Source organism: Agelaius phoeniceus, chromosome 1 (genome assembly GCF_051311805.1).
Source record: "Agelaius phoeniceus isolate bAgePho1 chromosome 1, bAgePho1.hap1, whole genome shotgun sequence".
In the NCBI taxonomy this organism is placed as follows: Eukaryota; Metazoa; Chordata; class Aves; order Passeriformes; family Icteridae; genus Agelaius; species Agelaius phoeniceus.
Window position 1 is genome coordinate 39838362 of NC_135265.1, and position 22210 is coordinate 39860571.

Sequence of the window (22210 nt, forward strand, 5' to 3'; positions counted from 1 at the left end):
TTAGGGTTAGAAGCATTAAAAATTTGATGAAGTCAAAAGTTATGGACATGGCAGCAGAATCATGCTGGGATGTTGAGGCTCACATAGTATGCAGTTCTTATTACAGTTTGGTAGGAAGTGTTTGCCTTGAGAGGAGCTAGCGGGTATTAACTTTCAGAAAGTTCATGAAGATGGGACTCCCGAAAGCATGCGTTTTCCTTCAAAATTCTGGATTATTGCAATGTTTGGGTTAGGTTCCCATTCCCTGCAAGCACTGGAAACATCTGTGTTCCACCAAAAAAAAAAAAAAAAGCTCACTACTTTATTTTCTTTCATCTTTCTGAATTAAAAAACAAACATTTTGAAGTGAAGGACTTGTAATCTGCATTCCCAAGTATCAAATTGCTGCAGGTGTGTTTGCTAGTGCCCAGAAGGCAAGATCTGTTTGAACCAGGTTATTTTCTTTGAAGTTCATCTATAAACTTTACAGCTAAATGGCTAGGACTGATTTGCTTAGGGATAGAGCCTTTGTTTACATTTTTATACGTCTAGCTTAATGCTCTGAAATACGTGATTAAAAAAATGTTTGTTTCTGATCCACTTCATTTTAAAAAAAATTGTGTGGGGATATTTTTCTTCCAAAATAACTGAAAGGGGAAAACTATTCTCTACGTAGACTGTGATGCAGTTAGTCTGATTTGGCTGCTGGCACAGGAAAACCCTAACGGACACGCACCACTGTCAAAAACTCCTGCAGACAAAAATGATGAGAGGCTTTCGCTGGTGAAGTCAGGGTGGGATAAGCTTGGAGGAAAAGCAATGTATCTTTGGGTGACTCCCTGCTTGCCTAATGAGTCTGTGCAGCAAAGGTGCAACTTGTCAGAACAAAGCCAGGCTTCTGAGGCGATGCCTTGAAGAGGGTTACGGTGAAGTTAAGGAGTTGAAAGAGGGAGATAGTGTTTCAGACAGCGAACTTAGTCATCCTCACATCCAGTTAAATCCCTACTTACTGCTGAGCGGTTTTTGTTAACCATGTGTGCGTCACGCCAGGCCCGCAGCCCGGCCAAGCCGAGGGGCTTTGCTCGGGGGAGAGAGGCGCCCTGCTCGGCGGATTACGGTCCCACCTCCCCGAAACACGCCAAGCAACTGGTTTTGCTCAGGTCTAATTTATATACCGCCCTTTACGCAGCCGATGAAGTGCGGCTGTGTTACACAGCCAGCATTTAGATTTGGGAGCGGGGCTGTGAAAGGGACATTGTGCTCGCAAGGACTGCTGTCTGCCGCGGTCGGCCACGCTATGCCCCGTCCTATTGAGACCTCAAAAGCAGAGCACAGCTGTGATGAGTTTCCAGATCTGTTTGGCCGTGGGGACTGGCCCTGGTATGCGTGCGAGCCGGGGGGAGCATCCCTCTCCTGCCTGGGGGGCTGGCAGCAGCTTCTGAGCGCTGAATTTATAGGGGCGGGCGGCTGGGGCCAAATTAGTTGTGGTTTCAGAGGGCTTTCCAGAGCTTTGCTAGGCTGTAGCACGCAGCCCCATGAGGAAGGATATCAGTTGATGTATAAAATGGCCAAGGAACTTCGGTAAATAGACTTTACCCTTCAAATCCAGAGGTCCTGGCAGCGGCTGTGCGAGAGGGTGGGGTTGTACTTTTCCCCTTCCTGTACTTGGACACTTTTGATTATCCAGACTTTCTGGGGCTGAGCAGGGCTGCCTAATAACAAAGCCTGCATAATATAATTGCCTAAATAGGCCTATTGTCCTTTTCAAGTCACTGTGCTGTGAAATCTTTCAACTTTTTGCTGAAAATGTTGCATCTAACATTTAGATGGCTTAGTGGCTGCAGCGAGGAGGGGATCCTTTACCCTCATTTCTCATTGCCGAGTGGTTGAGAAGCTGATTATATTCCTGCCCCCTATTGATGTTTACTCCTTTTGGGAGGCAAATATTTTAGCCCCTTCTGGCAGGATAAACTGCCAAAAGTAATAGGCCTGGAAATACAAAGCTATGATTGATTTTGACCTTTGCTTATGTGCATGAAGTCTGTCCCCATGCACTGTGACCCATGCCACTTCTTGCTGAAATCCAAGCCCTTTCAAACCAAACGGAACCACCAAAATACAAGCCTCAAAATGCTCAAAACTATTCTAAAGTAACAGAATAATAATTTTCTCTGTGCTTCAGGAAAAATATAGACAGGAGGGTAACAAAACTGGATTTTCTAGCAGGCAAACGAGGAGTAATGTCTTACCGCTGCCACCTTTTTATGAGAACCATATTCCAGTTATAAAAGAAACCAACTGATATAATGTGGAAATGATTCTGTGCAGTTTTTTGGTCACAGTAATCTTAGCTGTTCCTCCTAATTGTAATCTGTAAACAACTTGCATCCAAAACCATGGATTTTAAACTGTCTTCTTAAAAATAATCTAAGGTCTGGGATTTAATTATTTTGTCGTTGCATGAGCAAATGTGTTTCAAAAGTTAAGAATGTCAGAAACAGTAGCCTAAAGTTAGCATCCTAAATTCACATTTCATGGCTTCATTTCCAAATATGCTGAGCATCCAGGAGCTCCCACAGCACTTTTAAAAGCAGGCCATATATTTGAATGATCAAATACTATTTAAAACCTTCATTTAATATTAAAAGTGTTTACAGGACTGTTCCACTTCCCCCAAACATGAAAAAGTAATTCAGTGACAGTGTTCCCAACATCAACAGTTAAAATAGAGACACTTATATGACAAAGTAGGACTTGCTTATAAAAATATATTACTCTCTTTCCATAAATTTACAAATTAACTGAGTTTTTTCCTTCTATTTTGTCTGACACACACGTTTCTCTGATTCTCTGTTTGCTTCTCTGCAATAAAGTCTGCTCAGCAGATATTAATTGTGGCATAGATTTTAATAGCTAGATTATCTTCTTCATATACTCACTTATTTGCAGCTGCTCAGGATTGCTTTCCCAGTGGCAGCGAATTAATATGACTTTGGTCACTGTGCATTTTGCTTATTTGGGGGGGGAGGGAGGAGGGGAAATCTAGCTTTCTTCAGCTCATTTTAGTAATCTGAATAGGAGTGTAGAACTTGCATCATGTGACAGGTCAGCTCACCAGCATGGGGTCCCTGTGTGAGAACCTCCCTTGTACATGACAATCTGATAAGGATATCATGTGGTTTAGAAACACATTCCCACAATGTTCACTTCTTTGTCCCTTTATTTGGGAGTGGGTAGGAAAAAAGACTTTTAACAAACTAGTGCTAGCCCTTATATAACTGACCCCACTTTCTTTTAGTGTTCTGTTTGAGCCTTGAATCTTCTTCAAATACTTTTGTTAAGAGAGATGGAAATATAATCCAGCAAGTCTGTGTTAAAGAATCCTAGACACAAAGTATATAATATACCTTCTGTTCCCCTTGGACAAGGTGATTTTTCTTTCCTTGCTTATACCAAATATAAACTGAATATTATAAAACTTTGTAAGTTAAATATACACATACAGGCTACACTTGTATAGGTTTGTTAGGTTAAAGTTTGAATGAGTATTTATAAATTCTCAGAGTGCTCTGGATCTTCACTGCCAAGGACATGATTTTAAAGTCCATCCATAGTTTGGAAGGATTTCCGTTTTATGCACTTTCAGTGACTTACATTCTACCCTCTAAGTGCATCCCTTAAGAAAAAAAGCAGAGAAATGTCTTTCAACAAAGAGATTTTTTTAGCACAGCTTAATTTCTTTTAATGGTTCGGAGGATCTCTTTCAATTGAACCATAATATTTTTCTCTAGGCTCACATTGTATTTTTAGCAAGGATCTTTGAACAATAAAATGACAAATTAAGGATGTCTTTGTCTTTTACAGCCTTATCTAGTGAAGCACTTAAATGCACTCAACCCTCCACCCTCAATTTTAGTAAGAGTTTTAGAGACAGAATGGTTGTATGAGTGAGCCTTTGGTGTATTTGTGTACTGGTACTTTTAGGAAATAGCAATAAAAGTTCATGTCACTGTGCTGGATGTTCAGCACAATGAACACCCAGCATCTTTTCTTATCAAGAAAAAAGGATCAGTCTTCTTTTAAAGATGCATTGCAGAGGTGTGGAACAATCAAACAGGTTGACCAGTGTTGCACCAACTGGAGACAAAAAGCACAGCTTGATTTAACACAGATTTCCTTCAATGGGTCCTTTGATTATAGAAAGCCATTTGTGCCTGTAAGATAGAAAGAGTGGAAGAAATGGTTCAATTGCTGCTTCACAAAACTAAAACACAACCACCCCCCCCCCCAAAAAAAAAAGACCAACAAAGCAAATCAAAAGAAAACCAACCAAAAAAATACCCCACCAATACAGTTAAAGAACACAAAGTCTCTTGAATTCTCTTATTTTATTTATTTTTTAATCTGAATGCTGCTTGAGGTAATTCCTGAAGTGGCCATTAAACCTCTCTGCTGGTCCTCTCTGCCAGGCTGGCTGATGACAGAGCAGCACATCATACAGAGGTGTGCATCTCATCTCCTGCAAGAGTTCCCTCATCTTCCAGTCCTGTACCAGCATCACTCTGCCAGCTGGTGACTGATACCAAGAGGATTTCTAGGTTCTTTGCATGATAAGTGAGTGTAACATCATCTGGGTTGATTCAAGTATTTCAGTTGTTCACAAATACCAATTTGGGACAGAGGTGTTCAGGCACAGAACAGCTGTGCCCTGGCTTTTGGGGGTCTCAGAGCCTCCAGCACTTTTGCTCAGGGATTGGCCGTGGGCAGAGCCCGGGGCAGGAAACAGGCTCCTCTGCCACTTTAATTCCTCATCTTCTACTCAAAAACTCACGAGACGACCAAGGTTGCCTGTCTTTCCAAGACTGAACATTCACTCTCTCATGAAGAAAAGGGAGTTGGAAAACTGTGTCACAGTGCCATCTGGCGATACCTGACACCCGGACCTCCCCTTGGGCAAGGGCTGTGGATCTGCAGGCAGATGCTTCCCCCAGGACCTTGGTTTAGGCACAGAAAAACGCCTGTGCCCCCCAAAGCTTGCCTCTCTCTCGGGATTTTGCACTCCTCTCCGGGTTACTCTAATCAAAGGTCCTAACTGCTCATCAAACTTTCCCTCCTTCACAGAGATCCACCCTCACTGATCCACCAGCCTGAGGGTTTTGGCTTAGGACACAAGTGAAAGGATGGCTGAAATGCCACGCATGGGTGAACTTTCTTATTGTTAAGATCAGGTCCTGAGCTCGGGAGTTCTTTCTTTGGTTTTAAGCCATTGTTCATACTACTGTCTTTCAACTTTTGATCTGAGGACGTTTTGTCTTTTTCCCCTCATCTTGCAGAGTAATCCTTAGCATTGCTTTGTTGTTAGCATAGTTCTTTTCATTCAGCTGAGGAAGAAATTTCATTAGTTGCTGGGTGAGGGTATATGTCAAATCCTCCTTAGAGGTTAGCTGGAAAGTCTTGGACTTTCTAAAGATCTTATTGATTTCACTCCGCACTTTGAACACTAAGGTGTAAAATGCAGAACAAATGGCAAATCACCTATGTCTTTCAGTGTCTTTGATCAGGGAGCTAACAGGGCAAGCTGCTTTTCCCAAGTCTTCATCCCCTAGTGAACCTCTGCCTTCCTCTCTTCGTTTGGAGAGCACATTCCAGCTGTGTTTTTCTAGTTGCACATACAGTCACATGCTATGCAGGTTAGGTATGTGAACTGCTCATCTTTCTATGCTTTGTGCCTATTGCCACATTCAGTTCTCTGACACCACACCAAGAAGGATCCATTATCTCCCTGAAGTTTTGAAAAGAAACCTTCAGCTGCCTGCAAGAAGTCAGAGCTGACTCATATCCTCCTGTGGTTTTTTTTTTCCCTCTTCCTTATCCGAATCCTTTCCTTTCCCTGTGTTTTGTTGAGGTCCTGCAAGACTTTTGTGGTTAAAGCAGGAGCTGTGTGTTAGGATGCACTGCGTATCTGGAGGCAGTTTGGGCAAATAGCTGTTCCCTTCTCCCTGAAATGGAGTCCATTAGGAACACTGCAATTTTTCACCTTCACCAAAATGTGAAAGCAGAGCTCAGTTACAGCGTGGTACACTGGCCCTGCCCAGCAGTACTGTGTTTGTTATGCTTTTGCTAACTTGAATTTCTGTGCAGAAGAAGAAAATACTCTGAGAAAAAGAGGTTAGGAAGGAATGACGCAATCAAATGAGATTAAATCAGAGTATTGGTTTCCTTGGAACACATATTTGGCTTTTTATCAACAATCTTTTCCCCATTTTTCAAATAAACACATATTTTCACATGATAACTCTATTTGAAATATTAATCCTTCCAGGGCTGCGTTACCTTTGTTTCTTCTTCAAAGTCCATTACTATGAAAAGGTTGCTGTTCCTTAGGCTGTTTCAGCTTCAAAAGAATTTCAGGGCCTGGTCTATTGGAAAGCTTGGGGGTATAATTAGTGAAAATGGAAATAGATGCAAGAGAAATTTAGTTCCTGATGTTTTAATTTAGTGTGGTACTACCATGTGTTGTTGAAGAGGATTCTTAAAGGCAAACATAATTATTTCATTATGGTCTTCAGTTTGCTTTCATTGGTCTTAATGACAAGAAGCTGTATAAGGAGTCATACATTTTAATTAGACCTTCTTATATTTACATCAGATAAATAACAAATAATTGATGAAAAACAAGTCTTCTGAATGGATGATTTCACACAGACCTCTAGTTACATTTTAATGATAAAATATTTCTCTTACTGTTTTGCATTTTAATTATGTAGCATTACTACTTTAGCAGAGATCTCAAAATACTGTTATTTCCATCCATTTAATTAGATTCACAATTTATTTCTATAAATTAATAAAAATTCTGAAGAGAGAAGTTGTTTTTCTACATATATACCTGAAAATAAATTTCCATTAATTTCCTAGATTTTTTTTTGTTATAATCTCCAGTAAAAGCTAGTTGGAAAAGGAGTCAGAGCTTTTCCTTTGTCTTCAATTATCTACAATAATTGATAGGCTATTGTCTATCAATTATCTACAGGAACAAGTCCTGCCATGATTAACAACCCAAAACTCCTATAGAGGTTGAGGAGTAGGAAATCGTAGGACTTGTAGTGGAGTTTTCTAAGGAAAACTTGGGTGTATCTTTCTCACCAGTTTCATTGAAAGTTTTATTCCTTTGAAAATCCTACCAATACCTTTTTATAATTGTGTGTGTACTTCTGTGTGCATTTAAAATACCTGTTTTTAATTTCCTTTACCCCCTTGACTGGACACTAATACCAAGAGAAATTATTTTAGAGTCTTGCTATTTACAAGAGTCTTTCCTGTTTGCAAGCTCTTCAGCATTTCATTTTAGTAACAAAACATATTTCACATGATTCATTCCTCAGAGTATAACAAACACTAATTGTTGTTATTGATTTTAAATTTCACAACCATTACAAGTAACCCAGATGAGTGGCAGATAAAGAGTAATAATCCATGGAGTTCTGGAAGTGTTTCATGTTTGTCTGTAGTACTTTAAGTGATCAATAGTAACTGCCCCATTGAAACTAACTGCTATATCAAATAACAGTAAATCAAATGAATGTGCTTACAGATTATTTATTGAAAGCTCTAATTGTTCACTGGGGCCCTGCTTATCTCAGGAAACAATAGAAGCCAGTGATCAGGCAAACTGGTTTGCAAATGCCGGGGGTGCCATGAAACAGCAGGGTCTCCCTGTTTCTGGGTGGTATGAGAGCTTTCCAAAATGTGCCCCTGTCCCACTGGGATTGTCTGGTCCCAGGGTAAGGTTGTCAGAAGTGTGTTTTCTCAGAGAGCATCCCTTGAGCTCACAGGTAACACTTTGTTAAAAATTACTGGGTTTATAGGTTGTCATCTTTGGATGTCAAACTTGTGTCTGGTGGGGAAAGTGTGGGAAAAGAGCTAAGATTTTCCAAAATTTCTGACAAGTCTGTGTAATGAAAAGCACAACAGGATCAGACCTTAGAATGGGAAGTAATGGAAAGCATATTGAACTTACTCTGTGGAAAGCTTGCCTAGTTTATATTACAGTTTGAGGCAACTCTGTGCAGCTGTGCAGTTGTCGGACTTGTGCAAATACTAAGAAATTAAAAGCAGTGATTTCTAACCAGCAACCCTCCACTGCTGATTTTACTAATTCCTTAAAATGGCTGCTCTGCCTTGGCACTGTGACTCAGTGTCACAGGTTGGGGGTTTTCTGGACTTTCAAGTGAAATGGGTAATCTTACAGACAGTTTCACAGCTATCTGTATTTTTTAATAGCCTTGGTGTGTTGGCAATAATACTTTGCTGTGTCTTCAGAATCCTTTTGGTATTGGCAGAGGGACTAAAGCAATCCTTCAGAAAGTTTGGGAAGATTGCATTGAATGAACTGTGACAACTGGAAAAGCATTTGTAAATATTAGCCTAATTTATCAGGAAAATAATGGCCCAGATCTCTCAAACATGGCAGGAAAAGGGGCTTTTCCCCCTAAAAAAAAGGTATGTTTTATGAAACATCATTATATGCATAGTGTAGTAGTGAGTGTTCATAATATAGACATTTTAAGATTATTAGAGCACAGTGACCAGAGATTTCCTGGATTTTAATCTCATAGGGGAAAAGTAACTTCACTTTTTCAGAGTATGTTTTGCCTAAAGTTTCTTGGGACATCAGCTATTAGGACTGAGTGTTGGTTTTTCAGGTCTTCGGAAACAGAGTACTTTCTTTTTGTCATAGTCTATATAAAGTAAGGCTGACGTTTTTCCTGTTTGCAAGGCAGGGATATTGCAGTCAGCTTTGAGTAGCTTATCTGGGAATAAAAAGAATCACTGCTGAAGGTAGGTATTGAATAAGAAAAGCCAGGTGACTAGGAAATACTGTTAGCACATATGTGTTTTCCTGAAGTACAGTGTGTGCATATTTTTTCACTTCTGAGTAAGAATAGTAATGACAGACAACGTACAGGTAAAATTATGAGCATTCTTCATTCCAATGGTTTAATAGGAAAATCTACTGCAGATAGAGAATAGGAAAACAGAATATTGGGAAATGTGCCCTCCAGTCACAGATCTTGTCTCCAGGCTCTTGTGGATGTCTTATTTTATCGATCTTAGATCTTCTAGGCAGAATGTGGAAGTGTGCTCTGAGCCACAATCAAGAGAACTGATACCAGTTGGCTCTGGGATACCACACTCCTTCCCAGATTTCAGCTTTTGCTCAACCTGCTGTGAGAGGGGCAGAGGGATGTTTTCCATGTTAACTGCATTGATGGAAAATTATAAGTAAAAAAACCAAAAACAACAACAACAACAAAAAAAACCCAACAGATCAAAATATTTTATAAACTCAATGTCAAGGTGCTGTGAATTACAAGGAAATGAAATTTGTTAGTGTCTTAGTTTTCATGTAACCTTCCCCACTGTGTTACCATTTTTAGTCTGGCAGGTACTAATTCAATTCAAAAATACTGAAATTCCACTCAGGTGAGCATTACAGCTTGGTAAACTCCATATTTCATTTGCTCTCTCAAAAAATAGTGACAAAGTTCTTAAATATTCATAAACTGGAATTACTTACATTAGCATCAGAAATGTTGGGGTGAGCTGCTCTTAGTTCTGCACTGTCCTAGTCTGGCAGGCTGAGGAGACAAAGGAGGACAGAGTATGTCCCTGTTTTGATCTCAGATGTTGCAAATGTACGTGTGCTGTAGGATGTTAGAAAGGTCAAGTTTTGGTCTGACTGTCCTATTTGCAGATAAGCTCAAGTGATGAAAACCATATTTTTTCCTGTTATTGTGTCATGTCTAAATGGAAATAATGGATTGTTTTAATTATATCCCCACAGAGCAGCGACATGGGTGCAATTAGGCTAGTGTAAGGAGTAATCTTAACACTTGGAAAGTGAGCTACATGGATGTAAAACATACATGTACAAGCAAGGATAGCACAGGGGCTCACTGCAGTGAGGCTGGGGTGTGGGAGATGTGTACTGGGATATCTGCCTGGTTTGAGAAGCTACTTTTGCTCCTCCCAGTCTATACACTGCCCTGTCCTCTTGCAGCATGCTGATGCTGAGCAGCAGCAGGAAACTCACGGCTCCATTTCGTGGCCTGAGCCTTGCCAGCTTCAGCAAATGGCCCTGGATTGCAGGGGCATGGCTGGGAAGCTGGAAGTGTGCTCCTCCCCTCTCCCCTCTGCCAGGGTGTTGGCAACGTCTGGGAAAGGGCCAAAGGGTGGCTGCCTGGGGGGTGCTGGTTCAGCAGGTTTCATCTCAGCTTCATTGTGCCATGAAACTTTACTTGATAAGGAATCATACCTCTGGGTGGCAGAATGCCAAACAAAGGTCTGCAGCCTGAGAGGGCCCGAGAGCGAGATCCCGAGCAAGGAGATATAAAGGTTCACAGTTGTCCACTGCCTTGTAAAAAAGGCGAGTGCTGTGTGATGGGGCTGTCAAAGAAAAATAAGGAATTAGACATCCTTTTCAAAGGAAATCAAAACTTAGAATTAGCAAAGCAATAAAAGCCTTCTAAAGTGAAAGCTGGAAACAATACATTTTTAATAAAATGGGCAGTTACTCTAATTGCTGAACCCCTACTGTTCAATTTCTTTTAGTGCCCTTATTCATTAAATTCAGCATACTTACACTTATTATTTACAGATGTATGCGTTTTAACTTGTTTATAGAAACCATGCCTTGCAGAAAGCTGTGGATGGTATAATACTAATTTGTGTTTATTGCTGCCTATAATATGCAATTTTAAAAACAATTAAAGATAGTGGTGGAGCTCATCATTGGAGCCAACCTCCAACTGCCCATGAAAAGTAAAATATTAGCACCGTGTGCTGCCTTAAAAGGTTATAGGCCGTTTGTAGTGAGTTGATAACCTACCCATTAATGAAGAATTTACCTGTTCTTAAGGATTTTGAGCTCAGCAGTCTAGTTTCTAGATAATGTTCTCATGTATCCCATTTAAACATATGTGATGGAGTTCATAATTGCCCTTGTAAATGGGTATAGAAAGGAGGGTATATAAATCAATTGGTGATATCCAGCAGTGTGGCTGTAATACAAATTAATTGTAATGATAAGCATTTTAACTGCTACTCTACTAACTTGAAGTAGTTTTGATCACTGAATTGGCTCTTGTTGAGTCACTCTATTAATTTTAAGATTTGAAAACACTTTAAGATCAAAATGTTCTGAACTAATGGTCCTAAAATTTGAGAAATGAAATGATATGTAAAATATTACACAGCAAGTCAGTTTTATGGCATTTCCAAAGAGAGCACAATAGTTTTATTTTGTCCATGTGGTACTGAACAACTGTATAATAGTATTACATGATTAAAGATATTAAAACACTCCTTTTCTTGCTGGATTCAAGCCACAGCAAAAAGCCATGATGAATAGTGTTATAAGATATGTTGAACATACAGAAAATAAAAAATTTATTTGGCAGACATAGTAATACCAAAAACTAATACCAACTTGGAGAGGAGGGGAGTTCTGAAGAATAAAATCATTCCTTAGAATAATACTCTGAGTTATTCTGTTTCAGTGCTTGAAAAGACTTAAAAATAAAAATCCTCAAAACACTATAAAACATCTAATAACTATAAATGGAGACTTTATGACTTACTAAAATATCTGGATGTAGAGATTATAGCAAGTATTTCATTGCCCTTGCAATTTTCATTTCTTACTGATGATACTGGATCTGGGTTTTCTCCCATTTATGTTTACAAGAGTCTTTTTTTGTAATTAGTGGAGTAGCAACAGCGTAAAACATAGCTGAAGAAAAGAATCAGACCCCTTTTATTTTTAAGTGTTTCTTTCCTTACAGTGGGCCTTTTCTTAAAATTTTTGATCCTGTAGGGAAAGCACTGAATTTGTTACATCAAGTTTGTATCAATAAGCCACAGAAATAGGCTTATTTTTCATAAAGAAGAAGAGGTCAGAGTTCTCACCTTCTCTACATTTGTGTCTCTTCTTTGCCTATGCCACTTTATTCCACATAAAGATCTGACCCTAGGAATTCACAGGTAAATCAGCCAGGGTGTGAATTGTAAGAAAATTTCATTTTCAGAGGAAAATCTAACTTCACGCAGATGATACACAATTATGTATTTTTTTTTAAGGAAGATCCTATTTTTCAGTTTTGCAGTAATGCAGAATTTTCACTTGAGACTGATGTGGTTTTGCATGGTAATGGACAAGCAGAAAATCACCGACCTGAAAAAACCACAGAGCTAGCATCTTTCGGATGTTTTTCTTCAGTTTTCCATACGATTTATTTTTTTCATTTAACATGTTTTCTTTTTCATTTTGAAGGTAGGCTCCTAATACAAAGTGATGAGCTGCTGCCCTGTAAACTCTGCCTGCCAAACCCTGGGGCCATGCTGTCTCTACTCTTACTTTCACCCCAGCTCACTCAGGGTGTCTGCCTGGCCATTTATTTAGCGAAAGACGCTCCTGTTCTCAGTTACTAGCACGTCATTAAGTCTCGCTGTCTTGAGAGTAACACAGGTATAACCAGATGCAGTTCTTGGCCCTGATATAATTAATCCTGACAAGCTTTCTGCTTTCCACGTTTGCTCAGGTGTAAATACATCTCTCTGGATATGTGGACACATAAACCCAAATGTAGAACTGCTTTGCTGACATAACTGTTAAAAAAAAAAATCAGCCTGAAAAGCAGTATAATTTTCTTTGAAAAGGTGATGTTAGTTATACATACTACCTCAGGGTTTAGTGGAGCTGGTGCTTGAGAACCAGAAATTGCAAACCTATGGAGCAGCTGCAGCCTTCTCGTTGTCCTTTACTGCTAACTAGTAAATATGTGTGTAGAGAATGTACTTGCCAAAAGTTGTGGCTCTGCTGGGAGAAGTACCAAAAGTGGTTGCAGTGACAGCTCTCCCTGTGTACCTGTGGGACACAGCAAAAAGATGCAGCAGTTTCAGACAAAGGTTTTTTAGGGTGTTTTCTTTCAGAAATACCTGACTGTGTGTTGGTGATTTTCGGGTCATGCATAGTTAATTTGTACAACTAACCTGATAGATCCTGACTTAACATCTTGGTGGTATGGGAGGCTTGGACAGTACAGTCAAGAGCAGAGGGTTTTTTGGCAGTGCACAGTTGTTGCCTTCAGGAGAGGATTCAGGATTTCTCTCAGGCAAGTCAGTTCCCTGCTAGGGCAATCCTGTATAACTGTATATATGATGGTAGTCTTATAGAAAGCTGATTCCCAGCTGGCTGCAGAGATCAGAAAATGAGGGCAAGGTTTCATCATCTCTCCTGAGTTCCCTACTGGCAGCAGCAGTGGCTCTTGGAGGCAGGAGGCACCCAGCCCTGTCCTGTCTCACAGTGGGCAGGTGAGTGGGGTGCACATGCAGCCTCAGGGGTGCTTCAGAGCCCCTGCAATAGAGGGGCCAAGCACAGACTTAACTTTGTCATGTATCCTGTATGAAACCTAGGGCAAGACATGTAAGGCTGTATTTTGAGGACACTGCTTAGTGCTTAGCTTAAAAAAAATCTCAGTTGGTTACTGCTTGCATTTTTCTAGGAATTTATGATGCAAGCAAATAAAGCTCTTTCACTGCCTGTGCTTCTGTTTCCTGTCTGTAAAGTAAGAATAGCTCTTCCCTTATCTCACTTAGGTGTTACAAAGGTAAAAATATGAATGCTCATGGATTATTAACGTACTGGAGTGGCAGGGACCATGCTTGTAGATCAGATAAGCAGAAAAGAGAAGGATCTTTCACACTGCTAAATATGGCAGAACCAGAAGCAGTGCTGGTGCTGCTGTGTGGCCAGGGACAGCAGGGCCTGAGGAGAGTCATTCAGGGAATCTGTGCAGGAATGCCACTCTGGAAGATGTGCTGGCAGGTGGGGCTCCTGGAGTGCCTTACTAAATGCCAGCATAAAGTCAGGTGACTGAATTGCCATGTTTAACTAATGGATTGATAAAGAGGCCAAATTGTGTCATAACAGAAAAGTATGTTTCAAAAGAATCTCTACTCTTCAATGGGCAACTGACAGAGATTATTTGGGGGAATAATAAAATCTGCGAAGAAGTTAGCTGCTAAGTAACAGAAATTATATTATGAAAGTAGAACAGAAAATAAACCTGAAGATAGATGCTGTTGTCATCTGACTTAGAGCAAAAAAATCTGGATAGCTCTGCTATGCTGGTGGTAGGATACTAAACTGTTTCTTGGCCCTAATCACCTGGTATGAATGCAGGTTTCAAAGGGCTATACTGTTGTATGGCCAAGATCAGTATCCACTGACTCCACTGACTTATGTTACATGACTCTGCTGGTTAACATTACAGATTTGCAATTGAAACTTGGCAATTTTGTTGATGAAAGGCATGAAGGAATATGATGCAGCTCTCTCTCTCCTAGTTCTAAACTGGGGAAGATGCAGCAAAGGAGTGTAAACACTTTTTTTTCTTGTCAGTTGACAAATACAACTCGGTGTATACACAGCAAGGCATTTGTTAAATATGAAGCTTTTTTTTTTTTTTCAAATCATACTTTAAATTTAGTCAGTGTTTTAACATTGAAATGCTTCAATAGTTAAAATGAAAGCGCTCTAAGGACCTGCTTTGCAAGTAATGTCTCCACTCAAGGCTGAGGCCTTTCAGGGTTCATTCTTTCAAATATCTTTTGACTTGGCAGGATCATGATCATTACCATTATTTGAATTGGAGTATCACTGGAAAGTCCTGCAGCGCCAGTTACTGTACAGCACATTCTGAGGCCCTGCCCAAAATAGTGCACTGTCTAAATGCATGCATGAGATGCAGAAGGGTGGGGGAAGAAAATACTGTCCTGATGGTATGTCTGGCTGCAGTGGAGCAATAGCTAAATTTGTACTTGGAACTTCATTAGGGTGAGGATATCAGAGCAGAGAGTGTGCTTCACTGCTTCTTGTGCTCCGAGGAAGGGGCAGAGTTCAGCAGGACCCCTCTTCTCCTCGCAGATGCTGAGGGACAGAAGCCAGCTGTCCCTATCGCTCTTTAGCTGACAAGAGTTGGAGCAGCAAAAGTACTTCAGCTTTAGAGAGCTCCTGCCAGCTCGGCTGCGCCTATCGGGACTCGCACCTTGTCTGAGATAGTTTTGGCAGCAGCAGCCTGTGCCCTTTGCGTGGCCCTTAGAGTGCCCTGGCTCTGAGACTCCTTTTGGGTGACCTTGCGTGCAGTTTTGTCCATTAGTCCAGTCCTTGCAGAGTGGGCTTCTGAGCTCTGTAACCTTTACCTCTTTCTAGTTCTCTTGTTATTTTAATCATACTGTATCAATCCTGAGCAGCACATAGTGGAAACCTGTTAGATACTCTATTAGCTTTTAAAGTAACAGAAAAGGATCGTTTTTGATTGGGCACCCTCAAAAAGAAACAAGGTCATGGAGTTTCATCTTCTGATGTCCCTCTTGAAAGTAGAATGCCTCTTTTCAGACTAAATGCAAGCCAGTAGACTTTAAAGAGTTTCTTTGGCTTTCTTCAATAATACTACCCTTTTTTTAAGGTCAGCCTGGCAGAGATGCATGACTTGATTAAAATTAATGCTTGAAAAATTGTAACCAAGAATTAAAATAGAATAAATATATTAACATCATAGCTTTAAGGCAGATGTGTGCAGATACAAAGACATAAAGAAAAAAGAAACCCTCAAATGTGGAAAACAAAGTTTCTTAGGTACTTCTGAAAATCCTGGTAATAATATCTCAGTCTGCAGTTTTTGTAGGTTTTAATCAAGGTATGCTGTGTTCACTTGTAATAAAAAGCATTCCTTCTCTAACTTCGATGCATACCCAACTCTATAAGGAAAGATTTTTGACTGTGGCAGTTTGTTCTGTGTTGATTAACATTTGCACATGGCTTCCCCTGAGCCTTTTCCTCGGTCCTCCTGCCCTCAGCCCACTCCACCTCCGTGCGTCCACCCCCGGGGGAAAAACAAGATCCAGCACAGCAAGTGCCAGTACTGAAGTAGTAGCACAACTTCTTTGCTTTGTGCTTTTATTCTTTGCAAGGGAGAAAATGGGAGTCTTCCCACAAGGGGAGACTTTGTTTTCCTCTTTCTGTTGTCTGTGATCCCCACCTGTTGTATATATGGTAAAAATATCTGGGACTTATAACCCAGCAACAGTACGCAGCTAGAGTCATGTGTGACCGGGTCAAACACACACTCGCTGGAGGGTCATGGCCAGGTTACTAAGTCAAGGCTGCCAAGTCTCCACGATAATGTTTTCTTTCTCTCTCACTTTTTTTTTTTTTTCTTCTCCCCTTGTCTGTCTTCCAAACAAGAGTTTAAAAAAACCCAAACCCTCATAACAATGCAAACTATTTAAGCATGACAAATTCAAAGAAGTTTTTTATTAAAAAAAAAAAATGGGGGGGGAGGGGGCAAAGTCAATGATATTTTGGATTTAATTTTATAGTATAGTTTTATGTGGCACATGAAAGAGAGAAATTTGTATTGAAACAATTGAGACCCACTTTCCCAGTTCCTGGCTCTTTCCTGGAAGATGATTAAAAGCAGACTTTTTTTTCCAGACGAGACATAAAAATTAAATGATCTACAGTATATAGTTATTTTTTCAAATGTTTGGAGGCTTATAAATAACTTCTACAATGAAATGCACACATACAAGCAGCAGAGAATCTGGTTCTAATTACTTGTACTTTAGTTGAACTTTGGCGTTTCCTTTGACTTTCTGCCTAATGTATGTGAGCTGAGTGCCTTGCACTCCTGCAGTGAATTCACAAAAAAAAAAGAAAAAAAAAAAGAAAAGGCAAAAAATCCAGACTCTTGTTGGTGCCAACAAAAATGAGGGTTAACAGAATGTTTTGACCAAATGCAACACTTTGCTATTCACCCTAATTAGCTGAAATTGCGGCTTCCCACCAGGGACCCTGAGCTCAGTATTCAAAATTCCCTTGAGGCTATCCAGGAAATGCCATTTGCTTTACAACTTCTTATTCTTTTAAAACTCAACTGTCCAAAGTGTGCATTAACATGCAAGCTTAATAATCTGAGCTTCCAGGAGAACATGAAGCATTTTGCAGTGACTGCCTGCTTCTTGTTGGTCTCAAAATAAAATACCTTCTCCATCTGTCAACACGGTTTAGCTGGCAGTAAATTAGCTCTCAGAAAGCACGCTGTGGTTTTAAAGATCTTATCTGCTACTTTATCTAACCTTTAGAAAAATTTCAGACATCTTAGGAATTGTGAAGTGACCGATTGTTTGAGAGTCCCTGTGTGCTTAAGCTGCATTCAGGTGTTGGGTGACAGCACCGAGGCTCTGTTGTCTCAGGTGAGTAGGGATCCTGAAGTGTCACATCCCATAGGACAAGAAAGCAGGGCAAGGAAACAAGTTGTATTTTTTAATTCTCTTTTTTCCTCCCCCTTAAATTCCTCCTAAAGTTGTAGGACTGCTGTAAAAATGCTTCTTCTGGAAAAGTCAACTGTCCACCCCCATCCTTTCTTTTTTTCCTTTTTGCTTGTGTAGACATGCATAGAAGAAAGCAGCTTCTGCTGTCATGCATCCATTAGCTGTCAACATGTTGCAAAAATAACACTTTATACCTGCTGAGCATGGGTTGCTACAGATGCCTGCACAGGACTTCTGCCCAGGCACTGCATACTTTTTTCACATAAAGAATTCTAAAGAAGAATAATAAGCCAGAAACTGGATTAAGAGTCAAGCATGGCTTGAAACCAGGTTCAAGCTTCTCCAGAAAACTGCACACCCTGCCTGTGGTCAAAAGTGAATGTGCCCAAACTGGGTTTTATTATAAAAAAACACACCACCAAGATACCCGCCCGCCCACGCCCCACCCCCCCCCCCAAAAAAAAAAAAACAGCAAAAAAACCCAAACCAAAACCAAACCAAACCAAACAAAAAAAAATACCCCACCAAAAAAAACCCACAAAAAACACAAAAAACCACCAAAAACAACAACAAAAAAAAACCAAAAACCAAAACAAACCCCAAACCTACCAACCAAAAAACCAAGCTCTCTAGACAGTTGTTCGGCTAATGCAAGTATTATTTTTAGTAGATTAAGTCCTTTTAGTGGCACATGTATATATGGGTGTTTTAGGGAGGATCTTCTGATTTCCATTGGCTCCTTCATTATCATATACCTTTTCAAATTGTCCTGAAAAATATTCTCTAGCAGTACCTTCAACACTTCACTTGCTGACTGAGTTGTGTATTTATGAACTGAGTTGGTTGCATAATCTCTTCTGGATATCACAAGCTCCTGTTTTTTTCTACAGTGTCTGACAGACCTCTCTGGTGTACAATACTGTTTGTGGTCGGAACACTACTATTGGATGGTGGTGCTTGTTTAGGATGAGTTGATGAATAAACAGAAGTGTATCAGTATTATTCCTGAAAGGCTGCTTTCCCCAGACTGAAATCACAGAAGGATTGCAGGAGAGCAGTTGTTTTATTGAATGACACAACCTTGTTTTCCCATGAGGAGCCTAAAAACTGCCTTTTAGGTGGACCAGGAGAGTTGAGTGAGCTAATACAAAACACATTGTCTGCTGGTATTGGAGTTTTAAAGCTAAAATTTTATCATTCCATAGACTCATTGGAAGCCACCATAATTCATGTACGAGCATGAAGAATAAGGCAAGGAATGTTTGAGGCTTTTCAAGGGCATTTGATGAATCTAACTTTAATTTAGAAGTACTAATAGATTATTGATTCAAGCAGGGTGGCTGTGCAGAGATCAATAACAGCACTCTCTATCTCTCTTAAATACCAAAAATTACTATTGAAAAGAAATGATCATTCTCGTATAAGTTTTCATTAAGAAAAAGCTTCATTAAAGTTTTCTTGGTGCAGTAGGAACACATAGATGCTTGCCAAGTTCAGTTTATTTAATACTGAAAAAGATGACTATAGTTCTGGACATGGACTTAATGTCACAATTTATGGAGCCATGTTATTTGACTTATTTTAGTTTTCTGTTTTTTCACAGCCTCCTTATCGTTAGATATATAAATAAATTGCAAAGGTATTTCCTTGCTTAGATCAGAGCCTTTAATACTTTACTCTAGCATTTATTTGCTTCTCAAGAAGTGTTTGTCCTTGAAGTTGATACTAGCTTAACCCAAGGAAAAAAGGCAGAAAGGGGCCCTTCTCTCACGAGTAATCAGAGGTTGCCTCATGTGCTGTGATGCCCTCTGTGAATTCGGTAACACATGGGTTGACAATGAATCATGAGTTTAATACAAATGTATCATCGTTGTAATCTGAAAAATATCGTGTACAGTAAATCTTGTCGAAGATTTTTCCATTGAGTAATATTCTTTAGGGCCTGCTGTTGGTACTCTGGAGATTTAGCTCTGCTGATAGTGCCTAATATTTCTGGCTAGATCTGAGTTCACAGATCCTGTCATTCCTGTATATCTGTTGAAAAGTTAGAGGGATTTATCTGAGAAGCGGCAGACGGCTAGGTGAAACATGAAAATGTATTGCACACCCACAATAAATGTGAGGAACGATGACAGCGTATCACAGAAAACTAATGCAGATGTTTTGGAAAGATGTGGTTCACATGTCTTATCTTGCATCGTAGAGCTTTCACGTCCTTTCCCTGAAAAGGGTTACTGGCTTTTCAACAGGCTCAAAACAAATGACCATCTAGAAATATTAAGGCAATAAAGGGATGTGGGGGTCATAATATATAAGTAGCTTTTTCTCAGCGAGGTTTCCTGATATGCAGGTCCTAAGGTAGGTAAGAAAGTGTTGCAGAGTTGTGTTTTTTTAACAGATTTAAAAAAAAAAAATTGTTGTGTTAGTTTTACAGATTAAAAAAAAAACTTACAACTTGTTTTGGTAATTTTCACTACAGGTCACTCTCTCTCTCTTTACAGTCTTTACATATATCCTGATATGTGCTGCTATCCTGCTAGGTCAGAATTGCATACTGACCTAGAAAAAGGCAAGATATTAAAAAACTCTCCCAAGATTAGGTACCAATCACAGTTTCCCTTTAAAGGCTGATATCCAACCTGGATGTGTGGATGCTATACAATTCAATAGGCTAAAACCAGGGCATGAGCTCAAAGTTGTCCTTTTTGGGAGCCTGGTAAGATTCATGCCCTACATCTAAATTATTAGGTACTTTAAAATACAGTTTTGAGGCTGTAGGATGTAGTCCTGCCATTATTTGCCTTGCTTAGCTCCCTTTAAATTTTACTAGGAAAGACAAATTAATGTTTATTATGGAAAGAAAGGTATGGGCCAGTTTGATACTTACAGTATGGTTATATATAGTAATTTATTCAAAAATATTATGAATAATTCAATTTTACTTTTTTTTTCTTTTGTAGCAGTTGAAACTCAGAGCACCAGTTCTGAGGAACTTGTTCCAAGCCCTCCTTCACCACTTCCACCCCCTCGTGTTTACAAGCCCTGTTTTGTTTGTCAAGACAAGTCATCTGGATATCACTATGGTGTCAGTGCTTGTGAGGGATGTAAGGTGAGTGCCATCATCTCCCTTTCCTTTTATAGGGCTGCATTTCCTCTTAGGAGAAGGATAAAGCAACCCACTTTGGTGTGACTTGATTGTCTTCAAAGACATCTGTAACTTTCTTGCATGAATTAATTCTGATTCATGACTAAAGACAAGTAAATTGCCATCATTCTTGGAATTAATTCCCTTCGTAACTTCTGCCAAATGTGTCTTTCAGGGACTTCCTTAACTATTGACTCGCATGAGAATGTGGTCATAGATGTAGACATGATCAAAGGATAAATGGAAAACATTTTGAGACTCTTCATTGTACATCTGTAGGTCAGATATTCCCTGAGATCTCACATGGCCCTTGGCTGCTCTTGGCCTTTTTCTGTGTACTTCTACCTCTCTGTACTCAGGGGGTGGAATTTGGGAACAGGATCTGATCATCTGGAAATTTTTGGTGTAGTCTCTAGCTATGTAACTAATCTCAAATCAGTTTGGGAATTTGAGGATTAGCAGGTTTGTATTTGCAAAATTTAATCTGTCAGACTCCACTGCTAGTTCCTCTGCCACCTGCCTTCCACTGCTGTGATTGTCAGAGCATGAATTGATGGCTGTCGATAGGATGCAGTAATAAAGCACACCACTCAAAAGTAGAGAATACCTGAAGAGAAGACACCCAGCAGAGAAGAAATGTTAGCTACACCTTGTTTGTGTGGCAGTTATTGGAGGTGTGCACACAGTGTGCACTTCCATGCATGCAAGGAAGAAGGTAGAGTGAAAAATGGGAAAGAATATCAGAAGGGCAGATGCTCTCACAGATAAATTTGTTAGCATACCCTAGTGCAATGATCTTTCTTAACAGTTAAAGAAAGGACCTATGATTTTCATCCTTTAGCTTAAAATAGATGTGTAGTGTTTAGTACAGTACTAATGCATGCTGAAATGTGACAGGTGCTATAGCCATATAAATAAAGTTCTTAGAATAAATTAACAAAAAGCATTTTGCTGGTTTATTTTTGTGAAATGATATATTTTTCAGATAGTGTGCAGTTAGCCATTTTTACTTTATCCTTTGAACCTTCAACTTTTTCCATTCTAGTGGAAATTTTTTACTTACATAAAATATCATAGTCCTGGGTTTGTCATTAGACAAAATACTAAAGGATTGAAATCTGGTTTTCCCCCTATTTTATAAGTGTAGAGACTGAATTAGTGAAAGTAACTTCTTAATCTCACCTCAGTTTTAGAACCTCTTTCTGGTAGTGAGGTTTTTCTTGGATGTCCTGTCTGTATTTTTTTCTTTTAGATACCACAAAACTATCAAAATTTAACTGTTTGTTAAAAATAACTATGGAAAGAATATGCTGCAGCTGATTTCCTTAAGTAGGAAATCTCATCATACTCAGATGCTAACATTCAAATCCTGGTAGTGTAACTTGCTCACCCACATTACCTCTAAGCACAGACATAATTGCACGCTGTGGCAGAAAGGTCACATGTCCCTGAGAGTTCATTCTTTTTGAAAAATATTCAAAAATACACTGTAGGACTTTTACTGGCCTACTGCAAAGCATTCTCATAAATTATTAAAGCAAGATCTCACTTGTCAAAATACATGAGGAAATCCATCTTGTAATGTGTTAGCCATTGCTCAGCAAGAACTGAAATATTATCTTCACTTATTTGCTGATTTGCAAGACTTAACGATAGCTGATGTTTAAAGAAGAAGAAGAAAATATTAGT

General features: G+C 39.5%; 1 protein-coding gene across 8 annotated transcripts in view; it reads left to right on the top strand.

Annotated features, from left to right (window-relative positions):
- Window positions 1-22210, top strand: part of RARB (retinoic acid receptor beta) — a 320712-nt gene that overhangs the window by 233535 nt on the left and 64967 nt on the right. For all 8 annotated transcript variants that reach the window (XM_077176831.1, XM_077176829.1, XM_077176826.1 and 5 more), the window contains one exon: window positions 20337-20485. In XM_077176831.1, the coding sequence (XP_077032946.1) occupies window positions 20337-20485 (149 nt within the window). The remainder of the gene's footprint in view (window positions 1-20336; window positions 20486-22210) is intronic.